The 18,008-nt window shown below is 36.3% G+C and overlaps 1 protein-coding gene across 1 annotated transcript in view; it reads right to left on the bottom strand.

Annotated features, from left to right (window-relative positions):
• The window catches only part of UNC13C (unc-13 homolog C (C. elegans)), a 912,374-nt gene that overhangs the window by 458,479 nt on the left and 435,887 nt on the right, over positions 1 to 18,008 (bottom strand). The window contains exons 10-12 of the mRNA XM_006898243.1: positions 8,572 to 8,741; positions 5,058 to 5,173; positions 1,855 to 2,018 (exon numbers count right to left, since the gene is read on the bottom strand). Of these exons, the coding sequence (XP_006898305.1) occupies positions 1,855 to 2,018; positions 5,058 to 5,173; positions 8,572 to 8,741 (450 nt within the window). The remainder of the gene's footprint in view (positions 1 to 1,854; positions 2,019 to 5,057; positions 5,174 to 8,571; positions 8,742 to 18,008) is intronic.

The raw sequence follows: 18,008 nt of genomic DNA, 5'->3' as shown, positions 1-18,008 counted from the left end.
TTTCATAAATACTTTTTACTATGTTGAAGAAACTCCCCTCTAATCCTATTTTGTTGAGTGTTTTAATCAGGAAAGGGTGTTGGATTTTGTCAAAGGCCTTTTCTGCATTAATTGATAGGATCTTGTTCTTTGCCTTGTTAATATGATGAATTTCGTTAATTGTTTTCCTTATGTTGAACCATCCTTGCATACCAGTAATGAATCCTACTTGGTCATGGTGAATTATTTCTTTGATGTATTGGACACTGTCACTTTCTGATAGCAAGTGACTTGAACAATACATTCCAATATTAAGGTTCAAATGTCTTTAAGAATCAAATAAGAAAAATTGGTAAATTGGTTTATAAACCTTAAAGTATATGATAATTACTTGAAAGATTTGTAAAAGCATAGTTGCTAGGACTAAATAAAATAAAGGATATTGATTGACAAGTATCAAAGATCACATTCAAATGGTCAATGTATAAATGAAAAGATGCTCATCATTAGTCTTCAGAAAAGTGCAAATATTAAGGTGTCTAGGATTAACAACAGCAATGCCAGAGAGAGAGCCAGAGCCATAGCAAGGGAGAGTGGAAGAGAGGGAAAGTAGCAGTGAGGGAAGGAGGAAGAAGAGAAGCACGTGGAGGAGAAGGAGGAAGGGGAGAAGGAGGAGGAAGAGAGACAGAGAATTGCAGAATGTCAGAGAGGATGTGAGGAAGCAGGAACCCTTATCTATTGAAGGTGATATTGCAAAATGACACAGCAATTGTGGATAATGGTGGGCTAGTTTCTCAAAAAATAAAACAAAATTATCACATGACTCATATCCCACTCTTTTGGCAATTAACTTCCTGGCTTTAAGCATTAGGAGCACGATCTCAAAAGACATAATAATCAAATGGTATAAAATATTTAATAAAGTTCATGTTCTACATCCTAATTCATTAAGGAGAGTCTAAGATCTTAAAAGTTTGTCAGCAGCCATCTAGAGACAACTGTTAGTCTCAAATTTCTAGGGAAAAATAGAAAATAGGAAATAAAAGCTTCAGAAAACCTAGACTAATAGTCTCCCTGAGACCCAAGGAACTAGATGGTGCCCAGCTACAACTAATGGATGCTCTGGCTCAGGCTGCCATGGAGGGACCCTTACAGAGAAAGCGGAGGGCAGAATTTCATATTCCTAAAAACTAAAGCCCAAACCAAAAACCTAACTCTACAGATTAAGACTGGAGAACTCACTGAGAGCTTCACCCTAAAATGCTCTTTAAACTTTGAATTAAAACTAGTCTCTGGGGTCACCTTTTAGCTAAATAACATAAGCTGTGAGTACTGTGTGTCTTTAGAAAATCATCAGTAAGAGACTAAGCATTCACAATTATTTTTAAACAAAAATAACAATGTAAGGGGGCAGAAAAAAACTATAGCTATGGAAACAGGACAAGCATACCAGAAATACTGAGAATTGTCATTCATTTTGAAGCATGCTACCAATGCCATTGGTACATTTTTGTACAAATTGTTGAATTGAACCTAAATTGTTGCAAAAGCTGTATTGAAAATATAATATTCTTTAAACATACAGCTCCACCTTCAGTGTATGGATCAGTTGATTTGGATAAAGGCTATCAAGCATTTGTAATAATTTTCCTTGTGCTTCTGATACTGCAGTACTAGGACCATACTTTTCATAAAATATAGTATTGAAAACAAGGCTAATCACCAAATTATTCAATTTTTATAGCGGCTAAGGGGACAGTCAGCAAATATTCATGATATAATGGAGTTTAAAATCAAAGATTCATGTTCATTCAAAGTGCTTTCTTTCAAATTTCAATAGATATTTTTAGCAAATAAATGATTTAAAGTACTTACGTCATTGCTTGATAAATGGACTCAATTCCATAACGCATAGCGAATTCATCCACTATTTCCTGAGATGCATCATCAAAAAAAACCTTCCAGGCTTCATCCCCTTTGACTTCTGGGATTTTTACTCCACCATTAGATTTTACTTCCGTCAAGTAATGGAACAAATTCTAAAGGAAAGAAGGTGCTCAATGGGTTTGTATTTCCTCACAGTAAAACAGAATTATTTAAACACCAATTTCAATAAAACTTACTTATAATTCCTTCTAATATTTCACCAGCCATAAGAATTAATAGGTAATAGGAAAATCTTGCATTTCTATTAACCACCTCATCTATTATGCTAAATCTTCTTTCATTCCTGCATGGGTCTATACAGAATTATTGATTCAAATATTATTTGAATACCAAAACACTTTTGGAAGGAAATGAAAACTTTTGCATATAAACATTTCTACATACTAGAACATGACAGCAAAATTTGTATTAATGAATTCTGAGTACATGGTAGAGGCCTGAACACATATGTGGCTATGGCTATAGTATTACTTTGCTGAGTTATGGAAGTGCTATTAAAGGATTTTGGGTGAAAAGTGACAGGAGGAAAGGCAATTTTTTGTTGTAGTTAAGTGCCATCGAGTAGAGTACAAATCATAGAGACCCAAGGGAAAAAAATCTGAAACTGATTCTATCCTGTGCCATCTTCACTCTTTCCAACACATTAGAGCACAGTCACCACATCAATTCACCTGGTCGAGGGTTCTCCTCTCCTTCACCAACCCTCTGCCCTTCTTTCATGTCCTTCTGCAAGGAATAGCCCCTTCTAGCAACATGCCCCAACTTTCATCATTCTTGCCTCCAAAGAGCACTCAGGCTGCACCCTCTGCAAGACACATCTGTTTGTGTTCTTTTTGCTGTCCTTGGGATGATTAGTGCTATTCTCCAAAACCAAAGCTCAAAGATATCAATACTTCATCTGTCATCCTTATTCATTGTCCAGCTCTCAGATACATAGCAAGTGATCAGAAAGACTATGTCCTAAATTAAACTCACCTTAGCCCTCAAATTGACATTATTACTACTGAATAATTTGGAGAGGTTTTTAATTATAGGATGTCCCAGTGCAATTCATCTACTTATTTCCTAACTGGTGGTAAGCAAGATTAAGCTCTTGACAGTTTCAATCTCTTCTTCATATCATGAAGTTGCCTATAGGTCTAATGGTAAGAATCTTTGTTTTCCTGACATTGAGATGCAATCCATACCAAAGGATGCATTCTTTGATCTTCTGCAACAAGTGCTTCAAGTCCTCCTCACTTTCAACAAGCAAGGTTGTGTCATTCCTCTTCACAGAATCCAGCTTCTTGAATAATTTGCTCAGCAAACAGATTACCCTAATGTATTCCTTTCTCAATTTTTTCTTAGTTCATTAGAATCATTTGTACATTCGGCACTGGATTTGACTATCATCTGTATGCTTTTGTTTCTTTCTCAGTTGGCTAGAGGTGTACAATTTTTTAACAGTACTTACTATAGTTTCTTGTGAAGCTCTACTTTTTACTCATTATTTCCATCTATATTTTTCTGACCATGGGGAAGAGTACATTGCTCAGCTTTACTTCCCATGTTCAGATAAATGGGACAAGGATCATTTTCATCAGGGAAAGGCTTGACTGACACCTCTAATTTAGTTATCACATGCCAAGAATGCAGTAAGAAATCAAGATAATGTGTCTGTATATTTATACTGAAGCACACAAGAATCTGGAGAATCCACTCCTTGAACTCATGTTAGATGTTCTATACTTCCCTATGGGTTCAACCAGATTGAACTTTTTTACTCCCAGGAGTATGGGAACCAATATTGTGATGGGAAAGTCTGCTGCTAGGGACCTCTCCAAAGTACTGAAGAGTAATGGTGTCTCTCTGGAGACTAAGGTGTGTCTGATAAAGGCCATGGTCTTTGCAATCACTTGTTATGCATCAGAGAGTTGGACAATGACTAAGAAGGATAGAAGGATAATTGATGCCTTTGAGCTGTGGTGCTGGAGAAGAGTATTGAGGGTACCATGGACGCTAGGAAAACAAACAGATTCACCCTGGAGAGGTTTAAATTGGGTGGCTCCTTGGAGGCAAGGATTCTGAGGCTTCATCTAACATACTTTGGACTTGTTGTAAGGAGGGACCAGTCCTTTGAGGGAGACATCATGCTTGGTAGGGTAGAGGGACAGCGCAGGAGGGGAAGGCCCTTTATGAGGTGGATTGATTCAGTGAGTGGGATAATCAGGATGGGTGTATCGGAGATGGTGCGATTGGCACAGGACAGCGGAGTTTAGGGCTGTTGTACATAGGGTCTCCATGAGTCGCAAGCGATTCAACGGCACATAACAACAATGTGTGTGAGAAGGTGGAATGGAAAAGATTTCAATTAAGTTGGAAGACGTTTGTTGTACTTAAAAAAGGGAGGGGGGAGGTACTGCTTATTATACAAGCTTCCAAAACTCACTGGGAGATAGGAATTTTTTTTTTTTTAATTTCTAGACCTTCAGGGAGCTCTGGTGGTCTAATGACAAGAATCTGCACTGCAATTCCAGAAGTAGGTGGTTCAAACCCACCAGATGCTCTGCTGGAGAAGGAAGGGCAATCTCCTCCTGTACCAGTACAATCTGATTTGACTGTACACACACACAAAAGTAATAAAATTTTTAAAAGTTTAATAAAAAAATTTCTACATCTTCATTCTATTATCTCTAGTTATAAACAATATCTCTAATTACATCAAGTAATATCTGAACACTAACTCAAGATACCCAAGACCAATCATGACTTACATCATTTCATGTATATGTAGAGTACCATATCCCTTTATGCTCCCAAAATAGCTCTCATGACTCATTTACTCAATGAGTACTTTGAAAACATTTTTTTCTTTTTTAAAGAACAATTATTTAATGTTGTCTATTTATGCATTGCCATTTTACTGTCCTGTTTATTAATATCTGACTTATATGCTTTTTTTATGCTTTCATTAGACCAAGCCCTTCAGGGAAAAACAAGCATTATGATACCTCAGAATATCACCCGCTATAATATAAAAAAGCCGGTTACAGCTACATAAACTTAGTTCAATTATTTTTAAACCAAATATTGTGTTGCAGGATCTAGAACTAAATTTATTTTCTGAGTTTATTATATAGAATTGCACTTACTTCATGAAGACACGTGTATTGTATGTGGTATGGAGCAACCTTCTCCTCTCCTTTTATTTCCACATTGATTTTCAATCGAATGGCCCCAGAAACAGCTGATTTATCTGTGCGTTTCTCTGATGAAACAAAGTCATACATCATTTTCAATAACACAATACTTCCCACCGAAACTCTCTAAATATTAAAAATAAGTGGCTAAATATATGTTATAATACCATTCACAGTCAATTATTAAGTAACCATAATCATTCCTCAGATAAAATATGTAACATTCACTTAGGGTATCTAATTGTCAAGAGCATTATAAATATGCCTAAATAAAAATTTTATCAGAAAAAGACACTAAAATACTTATATAATAGACTGTACTTGATAAGTTTTTAAAATAGATTATTGGACAACTAACAAGATGATAAATGAAATACAAAGTTAACCAGTTAGAATAATTTTATGTAAAAGCTCCAGCTGCTTAACTGCTTCTTTGTCTTTATGTGTTTGGGAAGAAAAAACTTTGGTCTGACTAATAAAAAGCCTAAAAACTAGCATCTTAATCATTGTCAATGCTTAAAACCTACAGCCTGCTATTTGTATTTACTTATGAGAGGTGCTATATTAATTTCTTGTTGTTCTTATTGTGTGCCTTGGAGTCAGAACTGCCTCAAACCTGACTCCCCAGCAGTTTTTCAGAGGGAATAAATCACACGGGAGGAGAATGCCCATCTTTCTCCCACAGAGTAGCTGGTGGATTCGAACCATATGCCTTTGGGATTGCATATGCAATTAATTGAGTCAAATAAGTAATGTGTGTCCAATATCAATAGAATTAAAATAATAAGGGTGTAATCACAAAATTCCTAGTGTGTGAATGTAGGCAGGAAATCTATGCTTGACACACATTTCACAGTTGAAGTAGGTAAAGGTAAGTCACCCATTTTACGAAAGAAACATGAGGTAAAGTGGTATAAAGTCAGTGGTAGAGATTTTCCCCCTTTTCTAAACATAAATATATTTTCTGCATTATAAGAAGGGGTTAATGTATGGAGGCTACATTTTACTGAATGTCTGCTGATTTCTCATTGTTACTATTTAATTATTATTATTTTAAAGATATCATGCTAAGAAAAATGAGGGGTTAGAGAAAGAGAGGAAGACCCTTAATGAGACGGACTGATGTGGGGAGAGTAACAATTAACTTGAACATAACAGAGATCATGAAGTTAATGTAGGAAAGAGCAAGCGTCTGATAGGTCATCCGTAGGGTTGCTATGAGTGATGTGCTTGACCGCTCCTAACAACAACCGCAGTTACGTACAGACTCTTCACATAGTGCTGGGAGCACAATAATTTCTCTTACTGGTGGAGATGTTTCTGCACATCATCCTGAGAAAGGCAGAGAGAGTGCTAAAAGGGAGGAAGGCCGTCGATGAGATGGATTGATGCAGTGATTACTGCAATAGGCTTGAGCAAGCAGGATAGGTCAAGGTTCATATATGTTCACAGGATTGCTATGAGTCATAGTTAACTTGAACCACTTAACAACATCTGGTGGGGAGACAGTTGATATGTAAGAGAAAGGAAAGGTCTGGGAATTTTTATGTCAGAGAGCTCTTTCTAAAGTCATAGAAGGGTTTTACTAGCTCTTTGATGTCACTATCATCTCAGTGAAACTGTGGAAAGTAAGCTTTTTTGGACCACTCTGCCTTTTGGCTAAAATGCCTCTGTATGCTGAAATGCATTTTAAATGATGGAGAAAAAAAATATGCAGAGTGAAATGAAGGCACAATACTACTAACTGTAGGTGAAGAGGCAAAGCCTTACAATATTATGTTGTTTCCTATTTTTCTCTTACAGATTGAAGGCCAATTTCAATGTGAAAGGTTAGTAGCTGTTATCACTAGGAACAAATTCAAGTTTCTCATCTTGAATTTGTACATCTGTGAAAAGAACAAATGTGAAGAATTCCTTTGTTGAGTTTTGACTGCCTCAATTCAAAACATGGCAAATGATACAGGAAAGAAGTCCATGCATAAATGAGCTTCCTTTATTAAAACATGACTTGTAAATATTGGGTAGAGTTAATGGCCTGAAATTTACACTTTACTAATATATCTAGTTTAATATATAGTTACTTAATAGTGTAAACAAGATGTGCAAAGGTGATTATAAGTGACAGGAATATTCCACTCCAATTATGTGGAAGCATTAATTTTCATTTTTAGAAGAATATATATTTAAAATGAAATAATTTTTTGACAATAAGTTCTTAGTCTAGTTTGAACCATTTGTATGAATAATATATACATTTCTATTTCTTTAAAATATTATACAATTCAGAGATCCATTAATTCTTAGTACGCTTTCTTCATCACTTTTTTCTAATATTACTTGAGTTCTGTAAATTTTTAAATATCCTGTATCACTCTCTAATATGTTAAATCATGTTGCATGCTAAATAATAACTCTATATAAGTCAGGGACTATGAAAACTCTATTTTAAGTCACAACCATAGATCTATTTGTTTAGAAAATATGACTAAGAAATCAATGGATCATATCCTTTACAGAAGCTAAGGTGACCTATAATTTTTGCTATTGTTAAATGAGCATTGATGATTCTGGGTTATGATTCTAGTTTTAAAAAAGTAAAATTAAAACTATCTTTCTAAAATTCCTGATTTTATGATACAATTTCCTTTTTAAAATCATGCCACTGAAAAATTCTCAGTGTCTGTCAGACAGCATATTCATTCACAACATGTGTCAGTCCACATAGGCATTTGGCATTGCCAACTAAACCCACAAAATCCAGCGAACTGCTGAATTGCTTCTCATTCATAATGACCCTCGAGGGCAGAATAGACCTGCTTCCTAGAGTTTCCAAGGGTATGCATCTTAAAGGAAGCAAACTGCCATATCTTTCTCCATTAAAATGACTGGTGGGTTCAAACTGATGATATTTCAGTTAACAGTCAAGTGCTTCACCGTACGCCAATAGAGCTCCTTTGCCAACACTGGCCTATATTTATAAGACCATTTTAAAACACTTTTCCCTCCTTTAATTGATAATAGTTCATTAAGGGATGCAAAGAAAGCAAGACAAACAGCAATTAAATCATAGGTTGATTCTTTTGTTTTCCCTACTGTTGGGTTTGAAATTTTATTTCATGGATTAAAAATTAAGAATAAAATCAAACTTTTCTCCTATAAGGCTATGAGTGACTTCTTTGAAAGATTTTGTCTTTTACTTCAAATTTATTAATGCCTTTCAGTAATACTTAGGTTTAAAAAATAATAAGTGTATTTAGTTTCTATGAAATTAAGCCATCTAAAGTCCAAACATATTTCCATATTTGAAAGTTCTGTATTTGACTCGACGGCACATAACAACAACAACAACAACAACAACAAAGTCCAAACACAAAGCTGTTGATTATTTGATAGTATGAGAATGTAATACATGTCACGGATATGCTGAATGAAATACTTGCTTGCAAGGAGATATAAATATAGTCACCTAAGTTGTACCAGACATCCATTTCTCCACTCAGGGTCCTCACTTCTACAATTGTTTGTCCCAGAAAATCATCTGACTCCTTTTTGAAATGTTGCTTGACTCTGGATTTAATGTCATCATCTTCATCCCACACTCTGACTTTGATTCTATCTGTGGAGTTATGGCACTCACTGGAAATAAATGTGGAAAAGTTAATAACCAAGGATAACTGCTTCAAGTGACATTCGATGATAGCAATTTACTTTAAACCTATCTAATCTTCAAAGAAATAGAAAATTACATAATAAATGAGTTCTTCCAATGGTCCACTCTATCAATGGGACACTGCAGATATCAAGGAAATTGAGGAAAGTTGTATTACTTACATCATGTGAATAAGAGAAAATCCTATCCTATTCCATTCAATATCACTTAGCTAATGTCAGTATTAAGAGACTTCGTGGTGTAACAGTTACTCATTTGACTGCTGACTGAAAGTTCGGTGGCTTGACCCCATGCAGCAGTTTCATGGGAGGAAGACCTGGAGGTCTGTACTCATAAATAGTGCAGCCTCCCTCCAAAATGTAGTGGGACAATTCAACTCTGTGCCATAGGGTAGCTATGAGTCAAAATTGACTCAGTAGCACTCAACAGCAAATGAGATGCAATCAGATACATGACAGAAATCTTTGCTTGTGATTATTTTTACTTATAGAGACAGTTCATATTGTAACAGTTACTTTGAGAAACATTCATGGTTTGGAAAATCCTACACTATGAATATATAAATATCAGCTTAATTTCATGGCAAAATCTGCTGAGAAAGGACATTTCACAAAGCACAAAATACTACTACTGCACAGTGTAGGGCAAGTACTTAACAAATTGAAAATTTTCAGTAAATACACAAGCTATTAAATCAAGTACAATTAAAGCAATAAAATCTTTGCTTTAGGAAAGACTATTCTAACTGCTTCCTTCCGTTTTCATTTTCTGGAACACCCCTTTAACAAAGCCAGTTACCAATATTGTTTATGTATATCAGATTTCCTGATCCACAGATTTATATCTATTCTTTCTTGTGTTTGGAATGCATCTGTCCTACTTCTCTGCTTGACACCGAATATCTTCTTTTTCTCCAACTTACTGAGGAGATTCATCACAATCAGGCCTGAGCTCTGGCTATATGCATGAACATACAATCATTCTAGCACAGCACTCTTTAACTTGGATTCTATGGATACAAGAATACAGGGTTCCTGGATATGAACATTTTTTTTTTAAAAAAGTACAACTGAAATCTTTCTTTTGCTTCAAGTATGAATACATGCAACAAATATTATAAATTTAAAAACTCATTGACAGAGTCATAACTGACTTATAAAATCACATAAGTGGAGATAGCTTATCTCTCTCCAGAGGAACAACTGAGGAATTCTAACTGCCAGGGACATGTAGCCTTTGGGCTGGCAGCACTAAATATAGACAGTGTTACATAAGATATTGTCACTAAGAAAATGACAAGTATTTGCATATAAATGTTAAGGATTTTGAAATACTATTTATACTCATTGTTACCATACTGATAACTACAGTTTAACATAATCTGTTATTTTCATTACTAGACATTTTACTGTACGCATTTACTAAGCATTATTTTGAGAAGTAGGAGCCTTATATTTATCAACTTTCCAAATAGGCCGATGATGCAAAAACACTATAAGAAACTCTATAAGAAAGTACAATGTCTCATCCATAAACCTGTAAGGCAAGATCATACAGCACACATAATAGAATTTGGAGTCTGACACCCCCATGCATACTTCCTAGCCTCACCATTTCCATTAATCCCAGAAATTTTCAACACAGAGCACTTAGGCATCTTCTAGTATATTGTGGGTTGTCATAAATCCTGAGAAGCACTATTGGTACTCAGTGGGGCTGAAGCCAGGCCTAACATATCACACAGGCAGCAAGTGATTTGAAATTTCCCATTGGGTACCCAAGAAGATGAAAACGCCACTGATAATATCTGGGTTCAGAACTTCTTTTATATAAAATCACAATGTCATTTTGCATACTTCAATAAATACTGAGATTTTTTGGAAAGCAACTAGTATGTAAATTGCTCATCAGAAGTTGGTTTTGTTCCTGCTTAGATTCTTAAAGGTGATCCTTCTTTCTAAAAAAGGTCATCATTAGTGTCAGGGCTCTTCAAAGTCATGAGTCAAAATATTTGTATGGGTGGGCAGTGAAAGTGGTCATATTCATTCCGATTCTACTAACAGGTGAAAGGACGTATCTAGGGTAGTTGTGTCAAATGGCTTACTTATTGACACACAAGTTTAAATCATTTCACTTGTCTTTAGTATTAAGAGTTATTTATTTAAGCTATACTTATATATAAATAAGTTTTATTTACATAATTTTATCTCTAGATGGGAGCTCTGGTGGCTTAGTGATAAGGAATTGCACTGCCAACACAAAGGTTGTTGTTGTTGTCATTGTGTGCTACTTAATCAGATCCAACTCATAATTGACCCTCCAGTGGGTTGTCAGAGGCAGTAAATTACATGGGAAGAGATAGCCCATCATTCTTCCATGGAGTAGAGGGTGGATTCAATCCCTGTATCTTTGATATTGCAGTGTAGCTTCTTACCACTATGCCAACAGAGCTCCACAAGAAGGTATGCAGTTCAAATTCCACCAGCTGCTCTGTAGGTGAAAGTCCTCCTATGCAATTAACTACCTCTGCAAACCTGCTGGAAGGTCAACTATGAGTCAGTTTCAACTTGACAGTGCACAACAACAGAATCTCAATACAGCAAAGAGTTATTATTAATCCTTTATTATATAATAAATGAGCAGTTTCTTTATATAAAAAGCACCGAGATGAGATCTATCAACTGTCACTGATTTAAAACTGATTTCTATAAAATAAAATTAATAAATTTTGATATTGTGTTAAGAGTGGCAAAACATGATTTCATTTATTACTCATAAATACTTTGTAAGATAGGTACTTTGACATGAAAATAACGTGTAGTAAGTAGCAAGCAGTCGATAATAAAAGCTGACAAATGTTTTAGAATCTGCTGTTTAGTAAGATAAAGTATCTCATGTTAAAAATTTCCCAAAAGTCTATGTTTTCCTAATAAAAGCAAAAATTTTAAGCTGGTTAATAAAGATGCAAATTGTAACATATGAATAACAAATATACACACATAAAACTCTGTCTCTCTATATTTATAAATATATATGCATACATAAAAATAAACATAGTGATATACACAAATTTGTACCATGAAGTAATATAGCCAATGCTCTTTCCAAATTTCTAATACAAATATCGCTTTTTTTTTTTCTTGGTATGAGGTACAAGAAACAAATCTTCCAAATGTGTGCTCATGTTCCCATTAGTATTTTTCTTCATAAATTTGGTTTGTGTCTTCTTTTTAATATTATTACTATTATTTTCAATAGTTCAATATACCCTCATCTATACTTCTGAATACTCATCTAATCTCCCATTATCAGATATTTACTGATACAACGGTGCCATAGTGAATCATGTATTAGACTGCTAAACTAAAAGTTGACCATTGGAGTCTCCCAGCAGCAACATGAGAGAAATACAGGAATTCTCCTTCGGTAAATATTTACGGCCTGGAATACCCAACAGAGGGAGACTTGGGAATCATATATGTCCAACCCAATGAAAGTGTTTTGGTTTTGATTGTAAGGGGCTAGGCACAACTGAAGGAGCTGGGGGAACCTAGTGATAAGGAGTTGTACACAACAGCAAAAATGTAGTTACATTCACAGAATGAAGGAGGCTGCAAGTCACTGGATTTAAAACCAGGACTTTGTTCTGGAGATGATGGAACAAGAGTGGAGCTTTATCACTTCAGGATGGGAACAAACAGGAACACACTTTGAAAAGCAACAGCAAACAAGTGACCAAATTGTTACTTTCTGTATGTTAGTGCACAATCCACATGCCATGTAAGGATTTTTATTATCAGGAATTATAGGAATAAAATTAAGAAACTTGGCATGAGTTTATTAAATCTTGTCACTGTCCAAAGTACTACAGTAGACAGTGCACTTAAACTACAGTTAGAAAGTATGCTACCAGAGATGCAAGGAAAAACAGATTTGCCAAGACTCCCTCTGCTTGTGGCCTGCAATGGAAATTGACTGAGAATATCATAATTTGGAGCCCTGCAGGGTTGAGAAAAGTGAGCTGCTTCTGTATCCAAAATTGCATACCCAAAAGCAGAGTCTTCTAAGTGCAGTTTCCAAAAAAGAGATAAAATTGTTGCTCCAGGCAAAAATTTTTTAGTAACTTCCTTTAGGATTTCTCTAAATGATAATTATTTGATTAAGGACAATGCATTCTCCTCCTAGCATATTTTTCTGCAAGACCTGAGGCAGCAGCACTTACTCAGAGAAGCCAGCAGTGAAGGGTTAAAAGATCCAGGTTTATGTGGTTACTCACTGATAAAATTGCTTTGAAGCACACAGTTTGGAAGCGAGGAGAATTCCAGAGAAAACCATTACCTTAGGTTTGGCTGACTACAGAAATTAAAAGTTGTCCCTAGGTAGATTATCTCCCCCAACGAGGAAGGCTCCATTTCCTGGATTTCCTGAGAGTCTCACATTTTAAGCTTAATGTAGTATACACAATGCCTTTTATCATCATCATCATCATCATCATCATCATCATCATCATCATCATCATCTCAGAGCCCTCTTTCACACATTTTGAGTATGTTGTCAAGAGGGGCTTGTCCTTGGAAAACAACACCATTCTGGTAAAGGTGGAGGGTCAGAGAAAGCCAGAACACATTTAACAAGATGGATTGAATCTGTGACTGTAACAATGGCTTTGAGCACATCAGAGAAGGGTGCAGGAGAAGATTATCCATATTTGTTGTTCATAGGGTCTCTATGAGTCCTAGTAACACCTAGAAACAACTTTCAATTAGTTTCACTTTAAACTTTTTCTGCCTTAAGCGTACTTACCCAGTCCACCACCATTCAGTTCATTCCTACTATACCATGACTCTCCATGAAGTTTCCAAGGCTGTAAAGCTTGTGTTTTTCCCTCTCTTCTTGTTTATTTATTTTTTATTAGAGTGAATGCTTACTAATCATATTTCATTTAATTATATGTGCATGTTTTTACAATATTAAAAATTAATTAGCATAAAAATTAATTTTAATGTAAATCCACTCACTCAATGTTTCTATTTATTAGTTTTTACTTTTTTTAAGAAAAGTTTTTCTGAATGTTGAACATACACAGAGCAAAACATAAATCAAGTCAATAATTTTTTTATGTACTATTCAGTGACATTGATGGCATTCCTTTTTCAATACATTTGTTTGCATACAAAATTCATATACCTAGTGTTTCATTCATATACACTGTATTGCACATATTACATCATTAAGATTGTGTTTCATATCATCATTCCTATGTTAATCCCCATTAATCTATGCCCACTTTTACTCCATCTTTTCGGGTCTCCACTGGATCTTTCCTAATTCCTTCACCCCTCCCTCCCTCCACCCACTCAACTCTGCAACCTCATGATTCCCAGATCCTCATATTCAGTCCCACTCACCATTCCCCTTCCCTCTTTGGATTTTATTCATTTCTTACTAGTTATACTTCTATTTTTACAATAATGATCTTATGTAGTATTTGTTCTTAGGAGATTGAATTCACTCAGCATAATGTTCTCTAGCATCTCCCATGTTATATAGTATTTTTCAACGTTGTTGCTCCTGAATGCTGCATACTGTTTGAGTGTGAGAATGTAACACAATTTCTCAATCCATTTGTTTGTTGATAGACATTTGTAGTGTTTCCATCTCTTTGATATTGTGAAAAATGCTGCTATGAACCTCAGTATACAAATCTTTCTCTCAAGTCTGTTTTCCTCTGGGTATTTTACTAGTTGAGAGGTTGCCTGTGATGCCAGTCCCACCAGCCCCAGACAGATCATCACCTGTGACACCCCAGAGTTCACCCACGATACTCTAGGGTTAAACTGTGTTACCCTGGGGTTTGCCTGTGTGGGTACCTGCCAAGGCCACTGATATCACAGGAGAATGGAAAAAAAATAAATAAAATGGGCAAACAGAGCTGGCAGGAGGCCTGCGCCATCATAGCAGGAATGGCTGGGGAGAAGAGGAGGGGGGTGTTAGAGGGGACAAGAGAGGGAACAGATGCTGATCAGTGGAAAGGGCACAGGAACAATACATATGTGTTGAAGTGGGGGCGGGGGGACGGGACCAACACTGAATCTCTTAGCTGAGTAATGAGTAAGGCCTTCTTTCATCTACTCTTCTGGGTGAAATACTTATCTTTCAGATATTCTGACACATAAGCTGAGCATCCTAAGAATAATAGAGTACATTGAAATTGTTGTTGTTTTTGTTATGTGCCCTCAAGTTGCTTGTGACTCATAATAACTCTACGTGCAATAGCTATGCACTCTGTTCTATCCTGGGCCAATCTCACTGTCTCTGACATACCTACCCCAATTACCCCAGTTACTGTGTCAATCTCTCTTATCTGGGGTCTTCTCCTGTGCTGTCCTTCCACCTTTCCAAGCATGATTTCTTTCTACAAGGATGGATCCTTCCTGGCCACATACCCAAAATATGTGAAACAGAACTTCAAAATCCTTCCTCCAACGAGTAGCTTGGTTTCACCATCTCCAGGTCAGATCTGTTTGTTCCCTTGGCAGTTCATAGTATGTTCAACACTCTTCTCCAGCACCACAACTCACAGGCGTTGATTCTTCTTCTATCATACTTAGTCATTATCCAGTTCTCAGATGCATAATATGCAATTGTGAAGACCATAGCTTGCATCAGATGTACCTTAGTCTCCAGACTGACATCATTTCTCTTCAGTACTCTGGAGAGCTCCCTGACAGCAGATTTTCCCAATGCACTTTGTCTTTTGGTTTTCTGTTTGCTGGTATCACGAGTGTTGATTGTAGAGTGAAACAAGCTAAAACTGTTAATAATCTCAATCTCTTCTTTGTCATGATGCTGCCAATTGGCCCAGTGGTGAGAATCTTTATTTTCTTGATGTTGAGCTTCAATCCATATTGAAGGCTCCAGTCCTTAACCTTCTGAAACAACTGCTTCAGATCTTCCCCAGTTTCAGTAAGCAACGTTGTGTCAGACTAGTAGATACGACACCTGAGGCTGAGCCTTTGTACTGGGAATCACAAAGAAAGAGTAACAGTTACAAACAGACACTAGTGAGTGGAACGTGAGAAGCATGAATGTTGGAAAATTAGGCATTGTTAAGGGAACACTGGACCACATAAATATTGACATACCAGGCATGGGCAAAATGATATGGATTGCCACGGGACATTTGTAATCAGACAATCACATGTTATACTACATCAGAAATGAAAAGGTGAGGAAAAATGGAGTCATAGTTTAAAAGATCATTTCAAGATCCATCTTTAAATACAATGTTGTGAGTAAGAGGACAGGATAATATCCATATACATATAAGGAAGACCTGTTAATACCACTATCATTCAAATATATGAACCAATAACAAGAGTCAAAGGGTAGGAAATAAATTATTTCTAACAACATTTGCAGTTGGAAATCAATTTAAATGCTACCAAGATGCATTAATAGTAATGGGTGACTGGAATGCAAAAGTTGGGAACAGGGAAAAAGGATCAGTAGTAGGAAAATATAGACTTGGTGACAGAAATTAGCCTAGAGTTAAAATGTTACAATTATGTACAATTAATAATTTATTCATTCCAAATACCTCTTATAAGAAACACAAATGGAACTATATACATGCATGTCATCTGATAGTCTACACAGGAATATGATTGATTACATCTGTGGGAAGGGTTATCAGAGAAGTTCATTCAGACAAGAGTCTCATATCAAAAGTTTATAGAACCGTACAGGGCCTCCACAAGGAAAAGACTGATAACACAATTACAAAATGGACAAAAGACATGGAAAGACATTTCACAGAAGAAGATATGTGGATGGCCAACAGACACATGAATGCTCAAATCCACTGGCAATAAGAGATGCAAATAAAAACCACAAAGAGATACCATCTCACCCCAGTGTCAGTGGTAAAGTTTAACAGAAAAGCAAATAATAAATGTTGAAGAGGAAGTAATGAGAAAGGAACTCTTACACACTGTTGGTGGGATTGAAATACAGCACAACTACTCTGGAAGGCAGTTTGGTATTTCCTCAAAAACCAAACAAAAAAACTCCACATGACGCTGCGTTTGCCTCTGTGGATCACAACAAATTGTGGCTATACTCTGAGAAGACTGAGGGTCCCAGAACACTTAATTGTGCTCATGCAAAACCTATACTTGGACCAGGAAGCAGTAACCAGAACACAGTAGAGAAACACTGCATGGTTCAGGATCAGGAAAGGTGTCTGTCAAGGATGCATCCTTTCTCTACACCTTTTCAATCTATATTCAGAAGAGATGATTCAAGAAGCTAGACTTTATGAGGATGAACCAGGATTGGAGGATGACTCATCAACAGAATATATTATGCTGATGTCACAACCTTGATTACTTAAACTGAGGAAGACCTGATACATTTGATGCTGACAGGTTATAGGCTGCTGTCTTCAGTATGAATTGGAGGTCAACATCAAGAAAACAAATATTCTCACCCATAGACTAATAGGCAGCACCATGATAGATGGAGAGGAGATTGAGATTGTTAACAATTTCTGCTTGCTTGGTTCCACTATCCGCACTCTTGACACCAGCGGAGAGTAAATTAAAAGACAAATTGCATTGGGAAAATCTGCTGTCAAGGACCTCGCCAGAGTATTAAAGAGAAATGATGTTACTCTAAAGACTAAAGTGTACCTGATTCAGGCCATGGTCTTTGCAATCATTTGCTATGCATCAGAGAGCCGGACAATTACTAATGATGACAGAAGGAGGATGGATATGTTTGAGTTGTGGTGCTAAAGAAGAGTGCTAACTATCCCACGGACTGCCCAAATTACAGTTTTGTCCTGGAGAGAGTAAAACCAAATTGCTCCTTGGAGGCAAGGATTTTGAAGTTCCATCTGACAATACTTGAGGCAGATTGCCAGAATAGACTAGTCCTTGGAGAAGGACATCATACTTGGAATGGTGGAGGAACAGCACAGGAGAAGACACTCTGGATGAGATGCATTGATACAGTGACTAGGGTAATGTAACTAGGTGTATTGGAGATAGTGAGATTGGCTCAGGGTTCAGAGCTATGTACCTAGGGCTTCTATGAATCATAGATGACTAGATGACATATCATAATATATTCTTAGCATTGGAATAACTGGATCAGATGGAATCTCTGTGTTCACTCTCGAAATGCAAACCTGTTTTTCAATCACCAACAGTGTATGAGAGTTCCAATCT

The sequence above is a fragment of the Elephantulus edwardii genome, unplaced genomic scaffold (genome assembly GCF_000299155.1).
Source record: "Elephantulus edwardii isolate Elephantulus edwardi_28Jun2011 unplaced genomic scaffold, EleEdw1.0 scaffold00225, whole genome shotgun sequence".
Taxonomy (NCBI): Eukaryota; Metazoa; Chordata; class Mammalia; order Macroscelidea; family Macroscelididae; genus Elephantulus; species Elephantulus edwardii.
This window is presented reverse-complemented; position numbering and strand designations above follow the sequence as displayed.